The sequence below is a fragment of the Anopheles coustani genome, chromosome X, assembly GCF_943734705.1.
Source record: "Anopheles coustani chromosome X, idAnoCousDA_361_x.2, whole genome shotgun sequence".
NCBI lineage: Eukaryota > Metazoa > Arthropoda > Insecta > Diptera > Culicidae > Anopheles > Anopheles coustani.
In genome coordinates this window covers 881335-907665 of record NC_071290.1, presented here as the reverse complement: position 1 = coordinate 907665, position 26331 = coordinate 881335, and the positions used below count along the sequence as shown (strand labels likewise).

General features: G+C 49.9%; 6 protein-coding genes across 6 annotated transcripts; 5 read left to right on the top strand and 1 right to left on the bottom strand.

Annotated features, from left to right (window-relative positions):
- The first annotated feature begins 704 nt into the window (after positions 1-704).
- On the top strand, positions 705-2748 carry LOC131268768 (sodium-independent sulfate anion transporter-like). Its single transcript, XM_058271044.1, has 3 exons — positions 705-1041; positions 1152-1880; positions 1955-2748. Exons 1-3 carry the CDS (start codon positions 705-707, stop codon positions 2746-2748), a joined length of 1860 nt encoding a protein of 619 aa, XP_058127027.1.
- Positions 2749-7587: 4839 nt separating this feature from the next.
- On the top strand, positions 7588-9523 carry LOC131268767 (putative fatty acyl-CoA reductase CG5065). Its single transcript, XM_058271043.1, has 4 exons — positions 7588-8211; positions 8313-8628; positions 8713-8845; positions 8932-9523. Exons 1-4 carry the CDS (start codon positions 7588-7590, stop codon positions 9521-9523), a joined length of 1665 nt encoding a protein of 554 aa, XP_058127026.1.
- A 300-nt stretch (positions 9524-9823) lies between these two features.
- Positions 9824-20560, bottom strand: LOC131269431 (uncharacterized). The gene is made up of 5 exons (XM_058271786.1): positions 20422-20560; positions 17480-18007; positions 17110-17390; positions 11079-11267; positions 9824-11003 (listed from the first exon to the last, which is right to left on the bottom strand). Exons 2-5 carry the CDS (start codon positions 17859-17861, stop codon positions 10788-10790), a joined length of 1068 nt encoding a protein of 355 aa, XP_058127769.1. The 5' UTR covers positions 17862-18007; positions 20422-20560; the 3' UTR covers positions 9824-10787.
- LOC131269435 (uncharacterized) lies at positions 15273-16229 on the top strand. The gene is made up of 2 exons (XM_058271790.1): positions 15273-15474; positions 15613-16229. The coding sequence occupies exons 1-2, from the start codon at positions 15273-15275 to the stop codon at positions 16227-16229; spliced, it is 819 nt and encodes a 272-aa protein (XP_058127773.1).
- Positions 18910-21192, top strand: LOC131268766 (uncharacterized). The gene is made up of 6 exons (XM_058271042.1): positions 18910-19570; positions 19653-19916; positions 20001-20098; positions 20171-20293; positions 20748-20865; positions 20930-21192. The coding sequence occupies exons 1-6, from the start codon at positions 18910-18912 to the stop codon at positions 21190-21192; spliced, it is 1527 nt and encodes a 508-aa protein (XP_058127025.1).
- Positions 21193-21482: 290 nt separating this feature from the next.
- Positions 21483-24554, top strand: LOC131269418 (paraplegin). Its single transcript, XM_058271768.1, has 3 exons — positions 21483-21827; positions 21898-23939; positions 24007-24554. The coding sequence occupies exons 2-3, from the start codon at positions 21924-21926 to the stop codon at positions 24358-24360; spliced, it is 2370 nt and encodes a 789-aa protein (XP_058127751.1). The 5' UTR covers positions 21483-21827; positions 21898-21923; the 3' UTR covers positions 24361-24554.
- Positions 24555-26331: the final 1777 nt, after the last annotated feature.

Genomic DNA, 26331 nt, shown 5'->3' with positions numbered 1-26331 from the left:
GCTTCATTAAACGTACACTAATCTGAAAGCATTGAGGGTGTGGAATGATGGTAAGCCAAATGTGCATATGATAAGCAGTGATAAAGTACAAGAGGATAGAATCTGGGCCAGTGAAGCTGCGCCACGGTGTCACGAGATGTGCGGGAGGAGATTTTCATTGTAGATATCATGCACAGTAGAGCAAACAGGCTACGATGGTATCTGTTTGCTCCAGTCGTACTCTCGGCTATGTTTTGCTCAATCGCACCTGTGCAGTGTAAGGAGAAGAGGAAGGAGGAAGTATCTTTATCTCCGTTTGCTCGAAATTGGATCTCACCCCTTAGGGCACAGCGTATCAGTACGGCAGCAGAAGCAGCGAGTGCCGAATTAATCAACAATGAGGTGTTCAATTGGGTGACACTTTCCCGCGAGTTCAACAGCCTGCTCAGTATCAAACCAGAGGGTCGGCGGTAGCCGAAGTTTTTCGCCCAGGGATTTGCTACACCCAAAGGGTCTGTGTCCTTCAGTATAACAGAGTGGTGTCCGGGAGCAAATCTGCTGCATGAAGTGAAGCTAACTGGAGCAATCAAATTTCATATGGCAACATTGAAGGTTTGGACTTTAACGAAGTGAAAAGGTTGGTGAAATATACACAAAAACAAAGTAAAGTGAATGTATGACAACCAGGCAGGTGATTAATGAAAATCAATCTATTCTGGTACAGAATGGTGCACGAGGAAGAAGAACTTCGCTATCTGCGAGGTGATGCGGAAACACAGTCCGCCACAATCAACCCTGCTGGGCGCTCCGGAAAAGAGGTCCCTCTGTCACCACCCGGTTCCGATGTCAACTCGGAGTCCTGGATACGCCGAGGATTACACTTTTGTTCGCCCACGAGACGAATACCGATTTTGTCCTGGATCCGACGGTATGACAGTGAGGATTTCATCTCTGATCTTATTGCTGGCATAACCCTCGGACTGACGATGATCCCGCAGAGTATCGCTTACGCTACCATAGCGGGACTTCCCACACAGTACGGTCTCTATGCAGCTTTCATGGGTGAGTTAGTGAATGGTTCTCCTAATGGTTTTTGTTATTTCAATATAATGAGGTACCTCGACAAAGAGCATGAGAGTTCCCGGTAACTAATTCCTCTTCCCTTGGACCAGGTTCGCTGGTGTACGTGTTTTTCGGTACGGTGAAGGAAGTCTCCATTGGTCCGACCAGCCTGATGTCACTGCTGACCTTACAGTACACTGCCGGACGCCCTCCCGGCTACGTGATAGTGCTTGCGTTCGCCTCCGGATTGGTCGAACTGGCAATGGGTATCTTCCGGCTGGGGTTTCTCGTGTGCTTAATCTCGGCGCCCGTCACATCTGCGTTCACCTCCGCCACAGCCCTCATCATCATTGGCGTCCAGCTGCGCAATCTGCTCGGCATTCCCCGGCTGGCTACCGGCGATGGTGGATTCTTCGGGACGGTGATGAATGTGCTGGGCAGGCTCAATGAGGCCAAATTGGGTGACACTGCGCTTGGCGTTTTCTGCATCGTGCTGCTGATCGCCCTCCAGCAGCTACCCAAGTGCGCTCCGGCCAGGGGCTACCCGTTTTTGCGTCGCACGCTGTGGTACGTGTCGCTTGCCCGCAATGCGCTGGTGGTTCTCGCATCGGCCATTCTCGCCTACCATCTGTCAGCATCTTCCGCTGACGGTTCGGTGCCTTTTCGACTGTCCGGCAACGTTGAGCCTGGCTTGCCTTCGTTTGAGTGGCCGATGCGAGGAGTTACCGTCGGCAACACGACCGTTCCCTTCCTCGAAGTCACCGCGCAACTTGGGAGTGGTCTGCTGCTTGTGCCCCTAGTGGCTGTCCTGGCGAATGTAGCCATCGCCAAAGCGTTCGGTAAGCTTGGTGTACCCTAGAACCCTCATGAACTACCATCCGGACTTGTCCCTTCTTCTTTGCTTCTTCACCAGCCTCGGAGACGGTTGTCGACGCCACTCAAGAACTTTTGGCGCTTGGACTCTGCAACTTGGTAGGCTCGTGCTTCCGCGCCATGCCAACCACCGGTGCCTTCACACGGTCCGCCGTTAGCCACGCCAGTGGTGTCCGTACGCCCCTCTCCGGCCTGTACTCGGCCCTCCTCACGCTGCTCGCCCTCGGAGTCCTCACGCCCTACTTCTACTACATTCCGCGGGCCACCCTCGCCGCCGTACTGATCGCCGCCGTCACCTCCATGGTGGACTTCGGAATCGTGCGCCGACTTCCGCGTCCCCCACGCCACTCACCCGCCGATCTCCTCTCCTGGACGCTCTGCTTCGCCGTGTGTCTGATCCTGGGCGTCGAGCTGGGACTCCTGTGCGGGATGGGCGTCAGTCTGCTCGAACCTCTGAGGCACTCGGTGTGGCCGCGTGCCGACTGTACCACCGAAACCGATCCCACCACCGACACCCGCTACCGCCGAATCCGTCCGCGTAACGTGCCAGCCCTGCTCTACCCCGGCGTCGACCGACTCCGAAAGCTCGTGCTGGCCGAGGCGCATCGTCAGCTGGCCGATGTATCCGGAACTCCCGGCGTCACGTTGCCGTTGCCACTCGTACTCGACTGCGAGCGTCTCGTGGCGCTAGACTTCAGCTCCGCCCGTGCCCTTCGGGAGCTCACCCAGCAAGTACACCAACTCGGGGGCACCCTGTACCTGCGAGACGTACCTTCGGCGTGGCGCAGCTCCCTGCAGCTCACCGAAACGACCTACGGTCTTGCCATACCCTAATGTCCATACGCCCAAAACCCTGTGCGGATGAACGCGATCAGCAATTTGTATGGCAATCTTTCTAGTTCCAAATCTGCATCTTTAGTCCTATGAGTCCTAGAGCTTTAAACAGTGAACCTAACTATGAATGTTTAATAAAATTAAATTGTTTTAACATTAAGTAAAACATACGCTTGCCATATAGTCTTGGTTAGAACTAATTTGGACAAGCCAGAAATAATCACCTATGATGATAGTTTGAGCCCATGTTTTGATACCTTCCAGTTTTTTATTTTTGCAGCCTAAGAACTCTTTTACTGCCAATGCTTTAGGTTACATTTGTATGCAAGCGGAGGCATTTGTTAAAATAGATCACTCGTGTTTCTCCACCGGTTGAGATACGCTAGTTTGTGGTTGTGTGGGTGGAAAAACAGGTGAATTAGTCCGGTGCAGCAGCCAACGTGCATAACGCAGGAAACACACATATAGCTTTTGCTTTCTATGCCCACCCCTGCGTTCCCCCCCCCCCCCCGCGCTTTGCCCTGCAGCTAACATAAAATGCAACAGAAAGAAAGCACTAGAGAACGAGTGAAAGAAATTGAAGGAAAAGGTAACACCAACGTGTGCATTTGATGCACTTCTCCCCCCCTCCAGTGCGAGGGGGTTGTGGTGCCCCACTGGTTGGCATAGGCGATGCACCACTACCACCCCACTCCCCAAGTCAGCGGAGGTGCAAGTGCATGCTTTGTGCAATCATCTCCACAATTCGGGGTGGGGGTGAAAATAAATTATGTTTAGGCAAAAAAAACCCAGGCAAACACCATCCAACAGCCGATCATTCAAAACGCCACTAAACCATGGGTAAAAGTTGCATCAAACTCCGAATCTGTGTTGCAGGAATCGCGAGGGGGGAGGGGGGGGGGGGGCGGACTTTGCACTTTGATGCACTTTTGCGTCAAAAGGCAGTTTTGTGGGTTTTACCTTTCTTTTCTTTTTTCGTTTCTATTTTCAAATCGATCGTTTTAATGCACACGTGTCCAGTGCGGCGTCAAATATACAGTGGCCCGGATTCATACAAGTACACATAAGATTATAGATGTAAGATCTTCGCCTGATTATCTTCAATTACAATTAATACATTAATTATTATTTATAGTTAGAAAATTAGTAAAATCCCTTATATGGATTTGTCTTCACCTGAACGTAATGTTTGCCAAAATACTCGAAGAAAAGGAAGGTTGCACTTAACAACATTTCAGCCACTGTAAATGTGATTTTCCTTCACTTTTCAATAAACCATGGCTATGTGAATGTGTATGCGCAACTGAAAGGGCTCTTTTGCCAAAAGTTGCCAATCATTCGTAATCGTGTAGGCTCGCAGCAAAAGGCCTATGGAGGGTCAGCTTAAAGTTGGAGGCAGATTTCTGACACTCGGCCAGCCCAAACCAAGTACCTCTTTTCACAGAGAATTGTCTACTGTTTGCCTAACGAAGAAGCCGGCCCAAGTTGGTAATGTTGTTTGCTAACGCATCCTTATGGATGTTAACTCAATGATGCCCATGTCTGCAGCGCTAGCGTCTGGGAATGGTCACCATTTCGCCATCACTTCCTTCCCAAGGTCACTGCGCCATGTCCTTTGGGCAGCAATTTCCCGCCGGAAAGTATGGAGCGGTTTGTGGCCCGCATGGCGACGATGCAGCGCAATTAAAAGGCAGTTTAGAGTGAAAGACCGAAGAAGCTGGCAAATCTTGGTCAACAAACTCCGCCAAGAACGTTCGCCAAGCACGTTACACAGTTCAACCGCCTCGGGAAGAGACACATTGCTGCAATGGTCGAAGGTTGGGTAAGAGGTGAGAAAGGAGGACGGCATGAAAACGAAGAAATCGATCTACACATCAGACACCAGATGCGCCAAAACCGTCCAAATCCGTACCGCAGGCGCTTAGAAACCAAGTACGTGAACGACGGCGAGCGAGCAGCAGAATAAATGAATGTGGCGTGAACGAAAAGTTAGGGTTTTCTCGTACAAGGGAGGGTGGACGGCGGGGGTGAGTGGAAAGCAGCAGCACCAGGAGTGGAGTAATGCGTAGCTAGGGACAACACTTGGAATCCGATATTTCATTTCATCTAGATCACACGTCTCCGTCATCAACAGCCTGATGTTTTGAGCCTGCGAACGTGTTGGATGCCGTGTGCGTGTTGTGTTTCATTAATGTTTCCATCCATCTAGGCCCTCCCTTAGCCTTTTAGCCTTTGTTCAGAACTTAGAACCATCAACTATTATCCAACCATATGGTGAGTGTTGACTCCTATTGTACAACAGGAAATCGCCATAACGCCATATAAATCCATTTTTATCCAATTACCAAAAATGTTGTCTCTACTTTGACGACTTTTCCTTCTATCAACAGGTCACTAAAATCTGCATATTTATGCTTGTTTAATTATTTACGTTTAAGTACTCATGCAGACACGCGGCGGAGATTAGGAGTTTTTGGCTTGAGCAGAAGTGAAGAAACACGCTCGCCGCCGCAGAAGGCGACTTTGCGCCCGAGGTGGAAAAACAAAAACTGGTTTTGTTTTTCCTCCGCGCTCGAAAAAGGCTTTCTTTCGCACGCAGCGTCGAGGCGCCGGCGGACGGCAGCGTCTGCAAGTGGCTGCGTATCCCGTGCATGCAATAGTGCATAATGCAACCGCGAGCGATCGGGCGCTGCTTTTTTCTTTTTTTCTTTTCTTTTTTTTTGGGTGGGAGATGGCGTGCGCAAAGAAGGGTGGTTGAATGTGTGGCTTCGGGTGGCATATTTCGCGGACCCTCCCCGAGGGGCCCACTGCGGCCCAGGTGCGGGCTTGCTGCAACGGTGCACCCGGTCGGTGCGGTCAGTTAAGTTTCGGAGCGCGCCACAAACGGATCGGCGTCCATCACCCCAGAGGCGTCCTCACCAGCGAGGAGGAGAGTCGAGTACGACGGCCCCCAAACGTACCCACAACCCGCTACCCCCGACCCGCCGGAGAAAACCCCCGTTTTCCCGTGCAAGTGTGACGCTTCCGAGCGAACTACAGAGTGAGTGTGGTGTGATAAAAGAAACAAACCAACAGGGTTGCCTGATAAGACGGGGGAAAGAGGCAGATGCGAGGGAAGGATTGAGTGAGAGTGACGGGGAAGTAAGGGGGCAGTGGAGTGAATGTAGTCCCGGGCTACGAAAGCCAAAGGGACTCTGGCGCAAGTGTGTTAGAAAGACTGTCCCGAAGGGATCACGCGAACTACACACCGGACAGACATTGCATGCCTCACATAGATCGGCAGTTCATCTAGCGACACCCATCAACCAATCACTAAGCATCAGGATGTGGAAGATTTGTTCCAAAACCGAACTACCGATTGCCTATCAACCCGCAACCTGTCATGATATCAGTGCCTCATTAGTGGATCTTTTCACCTGAAGTCTACGTTCACCCGTGACCTGGTCCCTGGGCATATCTTGTACCAAATTAAAGAAGAATAGGTACTGGTAGGATCTCCCAGAGTCCAAACCCACAGTGCAATAAGGTTATTGCAAGCCTTAACAAGAGTCTGTTTGGAACACAAATTGTTGTCAAAGGGTACAGATCCAGAATCGATTACTGAATCGCCCAGAAAGTGTGGTTTTGTGGCACCAGCAAGAACTTTCCTTCGGGTTCGGGACGCACGGGAGCAACCCCATCTCGCCAACCATGTTTGCCTCTTTGCTACACAGCACCACCAAGCTCCCGGTTATACAACCGGATCGACATCCAGTGCTTACGCTCTTCGCGCTTTGCGCAGAGGGGATTTGGGCATCAGCAACGATTATGGCACCGGGTTCCTTGGCGCGAGGAAAATGTAACGCACCGCACTCGTCCTCGTCCTCGTCCTCGTCCCCGGGGGCAGATTCTCGAGCCGTACGTACGTGCCCGGTTACGGGTGCACTCTCTTCTGCAATGGCCTGCCTGGCTGGCTGGCTGGCTAGCTGATGTGGTGTTGGCTTTCCCAGACCGTTACGCAACATTCCAACCCGTCGAGCACAGAGGCGTACCTAGCGTAACAGAGCTGCAAGTCCTGCGCAAGCTACTGGCCACTAACGGCGAACGGCATTAGAAATGCAGTGCCACTGCAACAAGGGTGGGCAGGAGGGTGCATGGGGGAACCAGCCCGCTTGTGTGGGGATCTCGTTTGCACGTACTGCACGCTGGGGTGGCTGGAATTGCCATTTCTTTTCAGGCTGATACCAGAAGTCCGCTTTCTTCTTTGATGCTACGATTGCTAACCGGTCCAAAGTTGCATGGCTTGAGCAAGCCGGGGGAATCCAGGGAGGAGCGAGGAAGCGGAGGTCCGTACTTGAAATGTGGGACATAAATAGATAAAATAATAACCAGCATGGTCGGGACGGGCTGATTGAGTTGAACGTGCGACCTCAATCGCAACGCGCGAAGGAATATTAGCGACACCTCTCGGTGGATAGGTTTCCGATGGTTGACAGATAAACTAGATAGCCCGATGAGCTCCAGAATCGTCTCCCATAACAACACGACGTTAATGAGGCTATGATTATTCGAACAAACAAAACAACGCTCGGCAAAGAGTGATGAATTCCTAATCTCAGCAAAAGCATCTTACCGGTTCAGTTCATTACCCGTTGACCGTGAAAAGCTCCGAACACGAGCTCATATGCGCCGAAGCACGAAGGTCAATTTGTGGGACAACACGCTAATTCTTTTCCCGATTTTCAGCGATTCGAAACCCGCCGAGGCTGGGTTGAGATTCACAGATTCCACGGTATCCTCGCGAGAGATTCTAGTACACGGAGCATCCTCTAGCAGTTGGCGAACGAAGGGATCCCTAAAATGATCGTGAAAAGCTTGGAAAGCACCGTCTCATCGGTGTTGAGCCTTAAGCGGCCGGCTCTGATAGCGCACGGTGAGCAGGTGCGCCCGAAAGACGCTCGGCCGCTGGCCGTGATCGACGAGAACAATAACGAGTTCCTCCCGAGCGTCGGCGAGGACCTGGAGCTCGTACCCGAGCCGGCCACCACGGATACGCTACGACCGTTCTACGATGGTAAGAGCGTGTTCGTGACCGGTGGCACCGGGTTCCTCGGTAAGGTGCTGATCGAGAAGCTACTGCGCGCCTGCGAGGGCCTACGCACCATCTACATCCTACTGCGCCCGAAGCGAGGCCTCACCAGCGAGCAGCGCTACAAGGAGTTCGTCCGGCATCCGGTGTTCGACCGGCTGCGCAGCAAGACGCCCCAGCTCCTCGAAAAGCTGGTGTGCGTCGGGGGCGATATCTCGCTGCCGCTTCTTGGACTGTCCGAGCGCGACCATCGCACACTGCTCGACCAGGTGCAGGTGGTGTTCCACGTCGCGGCCACCGTGCGCTTCAACGAGGGACTCATCGAGGCCGCACTGCTTAACACGATCGGCACCAAGCGACTACTGGACCTTTGCGCCAACATGCAACAGCTACAGGTGAGTACTGTTCGATGTTCCCAGAACTTGCTCCAGAAGTTTGACTTAATAAAGGACATGATTGGGACTTACCGGGGTTCGATTTTCCTACCACATTGCAGAGTGTAGTCCACGTCTCGACCGCCTACAGCAACCCGTGTAGGAGCGAGGTCGACGAGGCGGTCTACCCACCGCCGATGGATCCGGAACAATTCATGCAGTGCATACAGCTGCTGCCGGGCGATGTCATCAACGCCATCGCCGGCAAGCTCCAGGGCACCCATCCGAACACCTACACGCTAACGAAGTCCATCACCGAGCAGCTCGTGGCGCAGTACGCCGACCGGCTACCGCTCTGCATCGTCCGCCCATCCATAGTGACGGGTGCGGTGGCCGAACCGTACCCCGGTTGGATCGACAACGTGTACGGCATCACTGGTAGGTAGTACCGTGTCCTCGTGGCATGGCAACAGAGCCATGGTCGAATGATTGATTGATGGTCGGATTCCTATTTTTCGGTAGGCATCATGATGGAGATCGGACGCGGTACCATCAGCAGCATAATGTGCGACGAACGGTGCACGATGGACGTCATACCGGTCGACATCGTGTGCAACACGCTGATCGCAGCCGCCTGGGAGAACGCCCAAAAAATGTAAGTGTTTTCGTATGGAGGGCGGGCCGTCCATTGTTAGTGTTTCTGCTGCGTCTGATGACGGATGAGTTTTATCCCTTTGACAGTGCAACGCCGATACGTGTGTACAACTGCACCTCGGGGCAGGTGAACGGCATCAAGTGGCACGAATACGGCCGCATAACGCAGCAGTGCGCCGTCCGCAACCCGACCAAGTACGTGATGCTCTATCCAGGCTTCCGGTTCCGCACCAACCGGCTGATGCACAAGCTGGTCGAGGTGCTGCTGCACTTCCTGCCGGCGTACCTGTTCGACGTGCTGATGCGCGCCCAGGGCGCCAAGCCGATCATGGCTAAGATCGCCAAGCGCTTCCAGAAGGCGGCCGACACAGGCGAGTACTTTGCGATGCACGAGTGGAACTTCCGCAACGATAACCTGCTCGGGCTGGGGCGGCGCGTGCGTCGAGACCGGGCCGGCGCCGACTTCCCCTGTGACGTCCAGGGGCTCGACTGGGCAGCGTACATCGAGAACTACATGCTCGGCATCAGGCGCTTCGTACTGAAGGACGAACTCGATAGCATGAGCCAGGCGCGCTCCAAACTCCAGCGGTTGCTCTGGTTCAAGCGCTTCCTGCAGCTCGGTGCGCTTCTGTTGCTGTACTACTTCTGCGGGCTCCTGTTTCGGATGCATCACATCTAGCATCTATCATCTACGGGATTGTACTGGGGAGGGCATATACATGCATAGGTGGGATGGGGAAGCCACTGCAATGGTAGAAGCGCAAAACACATCCATGTCATGTCATCATTTTTCTTCGTTATAAGTAAATTTTTGTTAAGTTTGGGGTCGAAAATAGCAAGGGTCAAACGCTGTACTACTGTATATCCTTTACTAGCACGTAAGACACCCGATTTCTTCGCGGGAACTCACATGACTAAGAGGAAACACATTCGTCTTGCTGCCCATATCATCATTGCCGGAGTTGTGGTTTCATTCTCTTTTGCTTTAAGCTGAACTTTATGAACCTTTATTTTTATACAAAGAAAGAAAGTTGGTATCTTACTCTTGATAATAATAGCACGTTGCTGTTGGCCTTTCGGATCGGACCATTATTTGTCCGTTCCAAGAGCACTTTCTATGTCGATAGCAAAACAATGGGTTTTCTTTTGTGTACAATACTTGGCCCTCCCTTTTAGCTTACCCCTATTTCTATCGATCCTGGGTAGGATGTCTTCATTCTTGATTCTTAAAGTCGAAATATCTGCATCTGCAATTTAAAACACAACCAACATTTAAACGCAATGACTAACAGCCAGTGGGAGAAGCACCGATAGCTCTTATCCTAATACATTGTGGACTTTGGAGACAGTACAGTTATTGCAGCGACTATTGCTTCACTTCGGTTGCGAAACTTGTTTTAGTATTTCCCGCGCGTGCAAGCGTATGCGACGGATGAGCGACGGGGTGAACCACCGCAGGTGAAAATAAAAGTATGGCAAACTCCCAAAAATGTTAAATAAATAAATTCGTACCATCGGACTACGGGCAGCCAGTCACAACAGTACTGCGATTTCTCGATCAAAGGCGTCATAACTCCACACACTTTGCAATGACCGCAGCGACACCGTTGCATTAGCCTTTAGCGAAGTGCAACCTCCATACTTTAGTTGGTAAATCACAGAGTGGAACAATCATCTGTAATCTTGTGCATGACAACACTGCCAACCCCGTCATTTGCGCATAGGGCAAAATATTGCTAAGACTGACGAACATATCCTCCGGGAAGAGCGAGCGATGGCACATCGCTTGTTTTGGAAAGGCGGTCCTCTTGCTCCATCACAAACCGCAGCCGCATCATTAACGGGTGCATCAACAACCTCCCAGCGCCCGTCGTGTCATCCTTACTGCTCGTCCTCCTTCATCCGAACAACAACGGGACTGAAACTCGTAGCACACACTGTCCCTACTCGGTTTTCCACACGAACGGCTCCAGGCGATCGTCGACGCTAAGCAAATTGTTCAGATACTCCATACTCTCGATGTTCTGGTTGAGTATGTCGTTGCAGCGCGTCAGCTGTTGCGAAATCTGCCGCACCTTGGAGAACGTTTCCGCGTACGAGGTGTACAGCTTCTGCTTCTGCACCAGCTGCGCCAGCGCGCTAGAGATTTCCTGGTCCACCTAAGCACAACCAAACAAAACACACGAACAGATTAGCGTCCAACGCACGGGGGGATAGTTCGAGAGACTGCTTACCTCTTTGATTTTGTTGGTGATCTGCTGCTGCTCGGATGAGACGTGCATGGCGCAGGTGTTGAAGTGCGACTGCAACCGGCTGCACATGTTGATGAGGTGCGTGGGCTGCAGCCGTTCCAGCACGTCCGGGTCGCGGTTGGCCGGCAGCGTCAGTGTACCGCGCATCACCGGAAGAAACATCGGGACACTCTGTCAAACGATGAAGAGGAAGTTAGATTAATTGCACTCTTACCCGCTACCAGACCCCGTAGCACCCCATTTACATTCTTTGTATCTCAGTTCACACCCTCTCCATAGCGCATGACTGTATCCGCTGCAAAGCACCATTCATGAAGTTATTTCGTCACACAGCCCGTACATGTATTACTCAACTGAGCGGCTGAAGCGTGACAATCATTGGCGTAGGTTAATCGCTCACTGTATTACGAAATAATTCACATACAACGACTGGAGTATCATTAGTAATAGTCAGAAGCTCCGTACCACTTGTGCTATTTTCAGATTGTAATGTTCAAGCAAAAGCTGTGAAACTGATTTTAATATCATTCTGAACCGGAAATAGCACAATCAGTATGGACATTTAGGTGCAATTATTATATCACTTAATGTGCATGATTCATTGCATCCAAAGAGGCCTGCTTCAAACATCTCCACACAGAGTGAGTTGATCCAGAAATGTGTTTATCCAGATCATTCGGGAACTATTAAAAATTCAAATATTTTGCGCACACCAAATGCTCTTGCTTCACTACGTATCGTAAATCGTACTTAAATCGTACGGCCAGACAATACCCAGACGGATTTGCAGTTAAGAAGATGAAATGCCTCGGTGCGTATGGCAAAACTCGGTAACGCTTACTGTACATGACCCTTTTCTCGGTGCGGTTTGCTGGAGAGCAGTCTTTATGCATACGGCCCTGACCAAACGGAGTCATCCAGCCAGGGGCCGAGTCCACTTTGGTGCGTGGGCGATGGCTTACGGCACACACAGCCGTACACGGACAGGCGCGGAAAGCCGTCACGGAGTGTCAAGGTTACCAGGCGTTACAAGGCGTTTCGGTTGCCGGTCCGGGGGCGATAAATATGGTTGCGTTCGGCAAAACGGCCGTGATTGTTTGCCTCGCCTCGCTAGAGCTCGTAACTCTACTGCGCGGAAAGAAGTCTAGTCCGGGACCGAGCGGTCAAAGGGGGACACTTTACCAACGAAAAATCCCCAAAAATAAACTCGAACCATATTTGTGCACCGGCCGTTTGAGCCGAACCCGCCCGTCCGGACTCCTCCACTCGGGCTAAGAAGTCGGCACTCACACACTGCTGGACCTTCTTAAGGAGAACCGGGGAGAACTGAGCCGACTGTGTTTGACTCCAAAATGGAGATTATTTGCTCAAGCAATGTTGACCCCCCCCTAATGAATTGGGGTTTTCTGACACCAAACCAAATCAAAAACACATGTGAGGTAGGATGAGGATGCAAGAATTATGATCCCATTTCCGCACCAAGAGTACACTTCAAATATGGTGACGAAATCTCATTCTCCGTTTGTTTTAACTCGTAAATTTTTGACATCAAGCACATCTTGCCCCACTTTCGCCTATTAGTTCTCGCAAGTTCCCTCCCGTAAGAAGAATTGCGATGATGAACTTCCAGCCAGATGTTCCAGAACAGTTGGGCGGTAAGTGACATGAGGATGCTGACGGACTACTTTGCTTTTAAGCTCATAGTCGCGGATTGTTTTGCATTAGCCTACAGACTCACTGCTGGCTTTACCGGTAAGTTCTTATTCCCCCTGGTGGCGTGTGGGATTGGAATTGAACGGCACAACTGGTTCTTGTTCTTCACGTGGGCGCCATGGTGGCGGTAGGGGCAACGCTATGCTCCGCTTCGTTTAACGGAAAGTGGTCGCCGGTTACGGTGTTTGCGCTGCTATGCAAATTAAAACCTGGAGGTGTGCTGCTTGCGGAGTATACAAGTACCCACGGTTGGCATGTCGTCTATTTGGTTGGCACTGTAAATTTTGAGCGCGGAAGAGTAACACGAAAACGACCAGAAGTAAATTCCACTCGGGACAATGGGCTACAATCAAAATCATCCGCTGTTGGATCCTCTAACACATCTGCTGATACGATCGCACCGTACACCGATTGCAACACCAGATGCATAAGAGAAGCCCCTAGGTCATTATCCATTCCGTCCCGGGTAGCATTTCGAGATGTTGCAGGGCAATGAAATGCCATGTCGATGAAGCGCACAGTGGACAGAAACTAGTGGATCATTGGCTATGCAGTGACATTTCAGTTACTTTGATTGTCACAATGTGTTTCAAATAACTTTTACCCAACTAGCAAGTAGTGTTTGTACACCTCAGCTCATATGAAATCAGCATGTGCAGCATATGGTTGTTTTCGGAGCCTAAGAGCACCTTTCGGCCCACTGTGCAGTCGGAGCTGAGTTCATCAGTAACCGTTCGCGTGGGTTGATGCACGGGACACGCGGGTGGCTGGTAGGGCGAGGCGTACTGGCCACGAGTCAGGAGGTGAACCGTGTTTCGTGTAGAAAGTGAGAGTGAGACGCTAAAGTTGTCCCCCCACTGCACCGAGGGTGAGACGTAAGGGTACAGGGCCACCATCAAATATGGAAGAATGTAGTCTAGTGCATAATAGGCCAAGGAATAAGTTTAAAATTGGAAAAAACACACTCACCACCGAGTTGTGGACCCTGTGTTGACAAGGTGGAAAAAGGGAACTATAAAAATAGGTCAGAAAAAGGGCATCTATTGGACAGAGGGGGCCAGGCATCTCCCATTCCAAGACTTACTGCTCAGCTTAGTATAGGACACATTTTGGATGGATGCTAATTTTACACCGATAGAAAAGGGCACGGAGTAAGAGCAAAGTAGCAGATAAAAGCGGAATGCAGGGGAGTAAGGGATGGAGGAGCAGGAATAGAATAAAGTAATAATACCTTTGTAGGATCAACTTGCTCCCAAGATCAATCTTGCTGAATCGAGAAGTCGGGTCGGCCTGAGTTGGAATTGACGGCACGAATGAGTGAAAGAAACCGCGCACGACAGCGATCGCCTTCTCCCTTCCCCACACCTTGCCCTGCGCTGTCCTTCTTCAACCATCACCATTCCCTTCCAAAAGCGGTATCTACCACCCCCGCAATTTGGACCGATTCAGCCACGAATCCAACGGTTGGGCCGTTCCGCGAAGCAGTCGGGCGTTCACTCGACCCAACGCAGTGGAACGGTACGGATCTGTCGGTTCCGCGGTGTCCATTCGGAGGTAGAGGGAAAACAAAAACCCACCAGAGGAAGGAGAAAAGCAACCAGGAGAGATTGAAGACATCGAACCGGCGCTTAAGAAAGCCACGGCCGAAAGATCGCTCGTCGTGGAGAAGCCCGCCGCAGCAACAGTTTGTCTTATTTTCCAATCCCTCTGCGTTATTGTACTGTTGCGTGTTCCTTCTTCTCCAGCTGTTAGTGCGGTGTGTATCGTAATTTACAGGCTGCACTATCGATCGGAACGCAGCTCGCCTCAGAAAGCGGACCCTGCATTCTCACCCCTTCGAGCGCATCACTCAACAAGCATAGGCCGACAGCAAAACACACTCGATAAAAACCATCATTTATAATACTCGTGAGTGTGTGGGTGGATGTGTGTATGCGTGTGTAGGTGCACCGGGGAAAAACCAGTTAGAGGGAGTAGGGATCATATCGGAAGCCTCTCGCAGGGCCAACATTTTTCTGAAAGAAAAATAAGCAAGAAATCCTCATCAACAAAGTGCCCACTGTGCGGCATCGCCATAACAACCGAAACGAAACGTGACAACATACCGCGCGAGAAACAGAGTGGAATGAAAGTGAAATGAGGGGAGAGGTGGCGGTGTGTGAATAAACTAAAGCGCAATAGTGCGGTTGTTTTTGTTGCGGTGAGTGTGTGTGTGTGTGTATGTGTTGGAGAATCCGTTTCTGGAACACCAACGAGAGTCCAACGGGGGGAGTCATCATCAGGATGGTGGAGTAGTGCGCATAACGTGAAATCGTCCGGTTCGTTCGCAAACCGATGTTCCGATGCATCCGACGACCAGGACCAAACCTGCAGGACAACGTGCGTGAGCTATTTAGAGCAGCTTTCCTGGTTGCGACCGGATAACAGTTCCGGAGCGTAACGTATTCTGTAAACCGATCAGGTATGGCTCAGCAAAAGTTCTTCTCCGGGCTGACGGAGGGCATGATCAATCGGTCCGCCGGTGAGCGTCCAGATCGACAAAAGACACACTTCTTCTGGCCGGACGAGTACGCGCCGGATGTAGAAGCGCCGAAGAGGAAGGAGAATGCTCCAAATCCTCCTCAACGGCCCATCAATGGGAAAGTTCACGAGCACGAGCAGCGTGGCCAAAGCTCAGCAAGGACAACAACAATCAACGGCCGTCTGTTCGGCAATAGCGAGGAGATGGGTGTGGATGAGGTAGACGAGAGGATAGGCGTGGGTGCACACACCAGAAGGCAACCGGTTGGATATGGCGAAGCAGATCCAGATCCGGCACCGGCAACCCGTGGTCACCAGCAGAAGAACACAGCGTCACACATTCAGTTCTACGATGGCGTCGAGTCATCGTTCGGTGAGCTGGAGCGCTCGAAGGCACACGAGCGGCGTCGCATCGAGCAGTTTCTACGTCAGCAGTCCGAAGAGGACACGGGCGAGGCGGCACGCGCCAAACGACTCAGCACGCTGCAATCCAAGATCGAGTTCTACGACTACCCGCCAGAATCGGTGGCTGCCGGGGAGCCGCGCGTCATCATCCACCGGTTCGGTGGGTCGGCCCGGTCGGTGCAAGAGTCCCCACCAAGGAGCAGAGCCGCCAGCCGCCAGGATATCGACACCACATACCAGGACGAAGAGTTCGAGTTTGACGACCGCAGCAGCATACGCTCGAGCGCATCGTCCTACGCACCAAGCTGCTACCGCCGGACGTCGCATGTTTCTGACCTGCCCGAGCACAAGCGCAACTCTCAGCGCCACCTGCGATCGAGCATCAACTTCCACAACGGCTGCACGATCGCCGACGACAGCGAGGCCCCGCGGAAGACCGTGAGCGTTCGCGAATCGGCCACATCGCGCGTTGGCGTTGGCCTACCCAACCTCTAAAACACCCCGCCAAGAGATTCAACTCATTTGCAATCATCCATCATCAATGGCATCAATCAATACGTCCACCCAACAACCAGGCAGTCGAGGCCGCACTTGCAGGAAACCCCCAGACCCAAAGCGAGACAAAACGTCGCATCAGATGACAGCATCTGGTGAATTCTTCCCGTGTAACACACTAGCACGCACAAATGTGTATCACCTTAAATCGTGGGTGCTATCAGTTGGCAAATACGAGACCTTTCGCAGGGGCCATAACTTAAGATGAAGTTTTCTTTTGGTTCGGACAGCTGTTACACATAAAACATAACAAGCAGTGATTTGCCGCGCGGTAAAATATTGTCTCACGTAGTCATCACTGTTAAGACAATAAACAGCGTGATCCAGCACATTGTCCACGCCGTTAATGTGGGCGTCGAGCAAACAAAAGTTCGAAGCACACTATCCGGACTCTTTTCGAAATGTTTTTCATATAAAAAAACTCCGGAATGCAAACAATTGCCCATTAATCGCATCACAAAATTTAAGTTAGCATAATCGAGCATTTGGTGCTTTTTTCGTAAGGAGATGTAACGGAAAAGGTCTCTTTTTTATTTAACAAAATAAGGCCATCAGTCTTTCATCTCTATTTCGCGCAGGCAGTTCAGTACTTAAAACTGTCATTTGTTTCATGGATTTGCCAATTCCCTTGTCGTACATCATCATTTCTCCCCCCGTATATGGATTTTCTTGGAGAAATGAGGTTAAAGGCAATCTCGACACTTCACCTACGTCCTTCCATACCGTGGTATGCTAGCTTTCAACCCTTGCCCTTTACGAATCCTACCCACAAGAGTGTCATCGATTGGATAAGAGGAATTAGTCTTCGTTCGGTATCTACCTGCAACCGCACGATATCGTCGTCCTTCTCGATGCCGACGTCCTTGACGGCGCCCGATTTCACCACCACAATACTGTGCGCACCCGCAGCCGATATCGGTCTGCCGCGGCCGCTGGGCGCACTACCACCGCGGCCACTTTCGAATGGCTGGGAATGCTGCTGATGCTGATAGTGGTGCTGATACTGTTGCTGCTGCTGCGATGAGCGGTTCATGATGATGGCACTGTTGGGCCGCGATTTCACCTGTTTTGCCTGTTGCTTGTTACGCAGCTTGGGCGAATCTGGACGCGAAGAAACGAAAGCAACACAAAACGGGCAAGTGAGTCGGTGAGGGATGAGGAGAAAGTGAACGGTGCTTTTTCACACTTACCGCCGATCGGTTTGTCGGTGTATGATATGTATGGCAGGTCGGAGTCGGAGCAGACGCTCATCGGTGGCGAGACCGGGCGCGAATCACAGATGTACGCCGACGAGGGTGTCGCGGACGAGGTTGAGTATCCATCGTCCGGAATGCCTCCGGCGCCTCCAACGCTACCAGCGCTCGCCGACCCGATACCACCCCCTCCCGTCACGGCAATCGTATTGCCACGCTGCAGTTTGCCGCCGGATGCATTGCCGCCAATGGTAGCGCGTCCTGACGCGGCCGTTGCCGTTGTCGAATGCCGATGAAGACTCCCGGCCCGGAGTGCTCCGCCGGCACCGTCAGCTACACCCGCCTGCTGCTGCAGTTGCGCCGAATGTTCCGAACCCATCCGTAGGCTGAACGAAAATTAAGAACCGGCCTGTTTTCGCTTACACTTACTTATTGAGGGCTTCAACCGCTGAGCGGCCTTGGCCTGGCGACTTGCAGCGCAGCTAGGAATGACCGTTATGATTGTTGGTGGTTTAAGTGTAGTTGCTAGAAAGAAGCGAAATGTTATCGTTCATAACTTGTTTAGACTTGTTTTGTTTTTAAACCCGAGTAATAATATTGTTAAATCGTAATGCGTACTACGACTTGCGGACCAATAAAACGTAGAATAAATGCGGATAATATTTATAACCCCAATACGCTAACAACTGTCTAACTTCTTAACGTGGTAATAAAATGACATACGGTTGTACAATCCTATTCTGTTTCTTTTCCTGTCTTTTCCTTCAAGCAGATCAAATGTTGCTGTCTCTTACTTTGATAGTAATTTGTTGTGAATAGAACTCTAGCTAACAATAAAAATGTTTCATACAAAGAATCAACATGAGTATTTTAATGAGCGCATAATCTTACGATATAAGAAAAACAAGTTTGAGAACAAGGTAATCTGTATTGTATTACCTATTGAAGTTCGCAAAATTATTCATAACTCAACACGGTGTGTCATAAGCTTTCGGGGCGCTGTGCACTAGTCTATCTGCAAATGCATCTTGTATCCGAGCCATCCGTTTTCCCTCTTGGAATGAGCCCAGTTACTTACGGCTAATCATCGCTTAAAGTACAGGTAATTATATCGCAACCAGCATCGTAGCCCTGATTATCGTGTTTAACTACAACCAGAGATATGTCAGTCGTTACGATCTGATTCTTAATTTAATACATCTCGCAACAGACACTTTTCTCGCATGGTTTCGATTACTACGCGTGAAGTCAATTTTACGCTACCATTTGCCGCGCTTTGCCTGACACTTCTTTCTATGGCCACTTAGTGGGCTTGCGCCGGTTGAGCATGGTGTCAGTATCAAATGCACTTTTTGCTGGCGCAGGCAAAAAGGAAGGAAGTCTAACTTTTCACGCGACCTGAAACCACCCGATAGATAGTGAACAAAATGCCATCCTTGTGGATCGTTTGGATCATCTTCCAGGAATACGGATACGCGTCTTCGTCGTCTGCTAAAGCACACGAATCCATGCTATCCAGCACACCGGAGCTGTTAAATCTCTGTCGGACGATGAAAAACGATCGGCATGGCACGTCAAACAGGACCATTCATCCCAAAGATAACCAGTTACTAGCGGCGCATGATATCCTACTCTCGGAACCGGTCCCGTTTCCCGTCTATCAACCCTCGCCAACAATCAACCACCAGCATCAGCTGCAGTACATCGACTACAAGCTCCACTACGGCCTGAGGTACAACCCACGATACGATGGAAGCAAAACGAATGTTCAACGACATCCGTCGTCAAAGAACACCTCTTCTTGGAATGCAACAAAAGCTAGTTTACCAATGCCCGGCGTTAGCCCCATCAGGGAGCGGAATAAGCTGATCCCACCGAAGCAGTACAAAGCACCTGCGGTGCCACTGTTGAGCGTGATCAACATCATAACGTTCGTCAACGGGCCGTGCGTACCACGGAAGAACGCACCTGGCAATACATCGTTCGTGGTCAGCTGGATGGGTATTTGCTACCATGAAAAAGAGTGCAGCCAGTTGAAAGGCATTCCGATGGATACCTGCGCCGGGGGATTTGGAGTGTGCTGCGTTTGTGAGACACCGTGGAGTCAGGGGCTTGGCGCAACATTAATGTTTAATACACGGACCTTTCCCCTTTCTCTCATCATTTTCAGTCCAGTACGGGTGCGACAGTAGGTCCGAACAGAACGTCAGTTACTTTGTCAGTCCCAGCTTCCCGTCACCCGCCGTAGAACCATTGCCGTGTACCTTTACCCTTGCCCTGCATCGCAGCGTGCGCCAGGTGGTGCTTGAGTTTATCTTCTTTGAGCTACAGCCACCGCAGCTGGGCAACTGCATCGAGGATCAGTTTGTTATATCGATACAAAACGACCATCGCATCTACCCGGTGCTTTGCGGCGTAAATAGTGGACAGCACAGTACGTTCTAGATACACCGCAAACTCATGCGTGTGTTTTAAAGACCATCCATTAACTGTTGGTTGTTTTCTTCCCTCACCTCAGTGTACCTTGATATCGATCGAGCGTACTCCCATCTGGTGTTCTTGAATGCAGTTTTTAGCTCCCGCCAGCCACGTGCATTCCTCGTCAAGATAACGCAGGTATTGCAAAAACTAAAACCAAGAAATTTGGAGAAGATGGAAAGTTGTTGAATCACTTTTCTTACACTCCAGCTATCCACTCCCCGGGCACCGATGAACTGCCTTCAGTTTCACGATGGGCTGAGCGGAATCGTGAAGTCGTTTAACTATGACAATTATTCCACTGTGGTGAAAAACCGAAAAGCTAGCTATCTGGTATGTGCAAAATGTTGATAGAATGAACATCGAAAACGAACCCTATTCTATCGTTAGACTATTTCATATGTCCGCCCATGCAAGGAGATAACAGCTTATCAAAAGTTGGGAGCGTATTGTTTACTCACGGGCCAAAGCACATCAAAGAACATCAAATGTGCAAACACTGACCGATCACTGCACTTTCACCAGCACCTTATGTTACAGAAGATTGTTTCATTTTCCACACGTTCTAAAATTACATTAACTTTACAAAACTAACATGTAGAACTATGCGAACCACTTTGGCGTGGTATCAATATGATTCGATCTGCATTCTACGAACTGTCCCGTGTTTGGTTGTCATTTTCATGTAAACATTAGTTTAGGCAGCGTACCGTGTTGTATTCTGGCTGCGTAGTCAAGTGGAAATGTTTAATGAAATATTTCTTCCTTTTATACATTTGAATTGCAGAATAACCTGAACTACGCGATATGCATCAAACGGCACATCATGTTCTGCAACGTTGTATTTACGAACGAGAATGCCCTTGGGAAGGAAAATATTTTTCAGCTAGTTAACATCGCAGAAGGTAATCAAACGAAAAGTACTAACCATCCCGAACAGACGTTCATTATTACATCGAATCGCCACAGACGGTTCTAGCCTCGTACCACCGAACCAAGCGGGAGTGGAAATATTCAGCTGCCCAGACGATTACATCGCCATCAATTACATGCGATTGTGCGGCGAGCGGTTGAACGATGGTAGTATTGTAGCTGATTTTACTAGAAACACACCCGTTTCTTACACCAGCGCTGGGCCCATTCTGGTGGCGGTACGATCGGATGAATCTATCGTTGGCAGGGGCTTTAAACTTACGTACAAACAAAATGTTTGCATAGACAAGATAGTGTAGATTTTATTCATTCAAATAAATATCGTCTCCATTCCGCAATCATCTAATCCATATTGTTTTATAAATTTCCAACCAAAATACTCACCTTTTATTTGATACAGCAAGCGTATATAGACGAAAAACAATGCATCATGGTGCGAACGCCGAGTAAATGTTCCTGACACAACCAATCATGTCAAAATGTTCAAGCATTTGACGTTTTTCTGCATGGGACGTTCATGTTCAACCTGACGTCCAGCATCGTTTACATCATGTTGTTGAAATCATAGCTACCGAGTACAACCAAATAAAAACATTGATCCTGCGAGAGCACCGATTCACATCATTTCAATAATATTAGATTGCTGAAATGCAAAAGTATTTTCCCTGCCGCCTACCAAAAATAAATAATTCTCAATCGTTGTGAAAAGTTACAGTTGCAATAAGAACGTTCAGCAAGACTCAACATCATTTCTAGACACTGCGTTACGTTGTGAAATACCATTGTTTTCCAGCATAAAATCTAATTTCTTTTGCAATGTGTTGCTCGACATACTGATTGAGTTACAGGTTTATTAATGCTACGCAACTCGTTTCATCGTTAAAGCTGTTTTTGTGCATGGTTATGTAAACATTTACCGCTGTTTTACGGTGAGGTAGGTGACAATAAAAAACACTTCTCGATTCACTGGCTATATTTTTACGACAAAATTTCATCATCCGTAGGAACTAAATTTCAACGAACAATCATCATGTACCGGTTGGGAAGATGCAAGCAAATTTTGAACCACAGCACGTTGATGTATGTAGTTCGTAGATTGCAACCTATCGTTTCTGTGACAAATAGTACGGGAACCGAAAGACTGGACTGCGGTTTGATATGGCGTGAGCACAACAAAAATTCCAACGTGCGGAATGAGAAGCTCGCTGCTGGAGACATCCAGCAATTCAACCCACGGAAACAACTGAAACTACTGCATACCGAACAACGTGCCTTTATAAGGATGCTGTGCAGCTCCAGCTCGATACCTTCGTACGTGTTTGCTCGACACCTGCACACAACCGCATCGCGTCTGATGGGAAGCAATAAACAGCAGCCTGATCGGGACCCGGGGGATCCAAACCGTGGAAATAAGAAAAACGATGAGGATGATAAGGAGAAAATGATGTCGGTAGTGACGAAAACGCTGATCTGGATGATCACCATCTACCTACTGGTAGGCTTTCTTACCATGGTGATACCATCGAAAAATCGACCGGAGTCGGCAACCCGGTATGTCAGCTGGCACGAGTTCGTACACCACATGCTGGCGGTCGGCGAAGTGAAAGAGGTGGTCGTGCATCCGGACATGGAGATGGTTACGATCATCCTACACGACGGTGCCATCGTCAAGGGACGGCGAGTGCAGTCCAACATATTTCATATGGCCGTCGCGGATGTCAATAAGTTCGAGGAGAAGTTGCGCTCCGTCGAGCAACGTTTGGGCGTGACGGAGGGAGTGTCGGTGCAGTTCGAGCGCAGTGGCGACGTCAGCGGGCGGATCTTGTTCACCCTTTTTGCCACCGGGGTGATTATCGCGCTGCTAAGCCGCATCCGGGGTGGGCGGGGTCCAATCTCGATGGATAGTTTCACGCAAATGGGCCGCGCCAAGTTTACGCTGGTGGACCCGGTCGAGGGTGGAAGGGGCGTGTGGTTTAAAGACGTCGCGGGGCTACAGGAAGCAAAACAGGAGGTGATGGAATTCGTAGACTATCTCAAGTCACCCGACCGATACCAACGACTAGGAGCTAAAGTACCCAAAGGAGCTCTTCTGTTGGGTCCACCCGGATGTGGCAAGACCCTGCTGGCCAAAGCGGTAGCTACTGAGGCACAGGTCCCGTTCCTTAGCATGAACGGCTCGGAGTTTATCGAGATGATCGGAGGGCTTGGGGCGGCTCGGGTGCGTGACCTTTTTAAGGAAGCGAAGAAACGCTCACCTTGCATTATCTACGTCGACGAAATAGATGCCATTGGGCGTCAGCGGGAGGGCTCTGGTGGTGGTGCTGCTGGCGGCATGAACTCGGGTGAATCGGAGCAAACGCTAAACCAGCTGTTGGTGGAGATGGATGGTATGGCAAGCAAGGAGGGCGTGTTGATGCTAGCCAGCACCAACCGGGCGGACATCCTAGACAAGGCGCTGTTGCGCCCGGGACGCTTCGATCGCCACATTCTCATCGATCTTCCGAATCTAGCGGAGCGGAAGGAAATTTTCGAAAAGCACCTCTCAGTAATTGCGCTTGAGCGACCACCTGCAACCTACTCGGCTCGCCTAGCCACGCTCACTCCCGGTTTTTCAGGTGCTGACATTGCAAACGTGTGCAACGAGGCAGCGTTACACGCTGCCCGCACGAACCAGACTTCAGTGACGACTCGCAACCTGGAATATGCGGTAGAAAGACTAGTTGGCGGTACGGAAAAACGGTCGCATGCCCTTTCACCAACGGAACGACGCGTAATTGCATTCCACGAATCGGGTCACGCGCTCGTCGGCTGGATGCTGCCCAACTCGGACGTTCTGCTGAAAGTAACCATCGTGCCACGGACAAGCCTGGCGCTCGGCTTCGCCCAATACACGCCGAAGGAGCAAAAGCTCTACACCCGCGAGCAGCTGTTCGACAAAATGTGCATGGCACTGGGTGGCCGGGCAGCGGAAAATCTTACCTTCAACCGAATAACAACGGGGGCACAGAACGACCTCGAGAAGGTGACTAAGATGGCATACGCTCAAGTAAGTAAAGCATTGGCTATTTCAATCTTATTACAATTGATTACAAGCCGTCTAACCTTCTCTTCAGATCAAATATTTCGGGATGAATCGCACGGTAGGTCCGCTTTCGTACGCAGACGAAAGTGAATCCAGCCCATACGCACAGAAGCCGTACTCGAAGAGCTTGGGCAATCTGATGGACTTCGAAGCGCGCAAGATGATCACCGAGGCGTACGAGCGTACCGAAGAGATCCTGCGCGAGCACTCCGCACTATTGAACAAGCTGGCTGAGGCACTACTTGAGAAGGAAACGCTGAACTATGACCAGGTTGTGGAACTGATAGGGCCACCAAAGTATGAGGACGCCAAACGAAAGATTGAACCGGTGGAGTTCGAGGACAGCCTTAAACGACTAGCCAACAATGGGACGGAGGAAAAATAATCATGCACTAGGAGTGCACAATAGATAAAACTATTGATGGTCCTAACGAAAGGAGTTTGGGCCACTGTACATAGCGACCGTTAGGATCGTTTATGCTATCGCTTGTTGCCTGCAATCAGATTGTAAATTTGTTTGAAGTGAAAATATCAGTAGTAAATTAAACAAATTCGCATAAAAATAAAAAATTAAAACAATTCAAACATGTTATATTGTTGTTTGATCATGGATCTATCTAATTGGTGCCTAATTTTGAGTTTTGTTGAAATTGTATTTCAATCGATTGGGAATCAATGACTGTCAGAGGAAAAATCCGCTAACTGATATTTTGGTTATCAGGGCATTTCCTCCCTGATATTAGGCCTTATCCCGGGCTTGGTCGGTTTAAAGGAACGATTATTTTTCACAAAAATTCAATTACCGTGAAATTTTTCGTCTTTCTGTATTTAACGTAACGGTCCGATCAAACGAGCTAGTGCGAGCTGTTGATCCATTTTGGGTTCTGGCTACAAAATTTGCTACATCGGTCAATATATACCATTTTCACATTGTGTCTACGGTGTTTTACATTCATGGAAAGGCTCCAGAGTTGTGGTGTCGGGATTGAAAAATAAATTATTTAATAATCTTGCTATGCTATGATGTTTTCGTTGTAAAATTTGTAAAATTTTCTTCGCATCTATACACAAAACAGCAAATTCTGCCAACGCAGCAAACGCTCGAGCTGTCAAAAATGACTTTTCCACATCACGCTTGAAGTCACCTACACCTTCAGTGCAGTGAATATTATAAATCATAAGCACGAAACAATGGACATTTTCAGTCTTCGCGAGATAGTTGGTAGGTGTTGACTTGGCTCCGCGGTGCAGCCGGGCTTCGCTTTAGTTTGTTTGGTGAAAACGCGAGCATAGCTTGCGGACAAGTGACTAATGGACCCTCCCCTCGGTGGATCGAACAGAAAACAACACCGAAATATAGCATCATTTGGATAGTTCAGTGAAAACTAAGGCAAATAATTTGTAGCCCAGTGCGCTGGTTGTCATCTTGAAGTTCGCTTCTCCGGATGTTTTCTGGGCGGTCACCGGTGCCGATAGTAGCAGTGGACTGGCCGTGAAAACTATTTCTCCCCCATTATTCGGCAACCGGTGCTCCATTCATCCGAAGTATCCTTTACGTTTCATCCGTTCTGTGGCGTTTTCCCAGTTGGCCGTGTTTGCAGCCGCGCAACAAAACGGAAGCAGCAGGCCCGTTCTGCACAGCGGTGTTTGTGTGCACTCATTGTGTTGCTCGCGTCGTGTGCGTGTGTTTTGCCGTAGCGGATGTGTGCCGTACTAATTTTCTTTGAAAAATTTCGGATCGATTTTCCAGCAGCGCTGCACCCCCGTCACCATCGGCTGGTAGCCGATTTCTCCATTCTCTACGTCTGCGGCTTCAATCGATAGTTGTGCGTTGAATTTTCTTTTGCTCTCCCAAAACTGCACGGAACTTGTCGGGTCGACGAGCCGCGTTTCCCAAAGCGGACTCCTTTTTTGCCCTGGCCCTCAGACGCCCTCGTTTCCCTTTAGCAATCGCCGTCTCTGTCTTTCTAGTTTCCAACATGGTGCCAGTTAGATTTTCGCCGCAATGAAGGGTTTGCAGTCGTAGCGAAACCATTGCTGAACCCCTTTTTTCAACGGTCTAATAAATGCCTTCTTGAAAGAGTAATGGCTCAACGATCCTATTGGAAATTGATGTTCAACTTAAGCATTCTTTTCGATTGTATTTTGTAGTTCCTTCAGAATTTCTCGATACAGTCCAGAATAACAACCATGGTCCCAATTCTCCATTTTTCGTCAACAAAAATAGCTGCAAATGGAGCCTGTATAGGCATTAGAAGCTAAAGCCATCGAGAGGGACTTGCGATGATGGAGTCGAAAAATTAAAGAAACCCCAAAGTAACGGGGCTGTAAAACGGTCGGCAGCCAGCAAACTGTG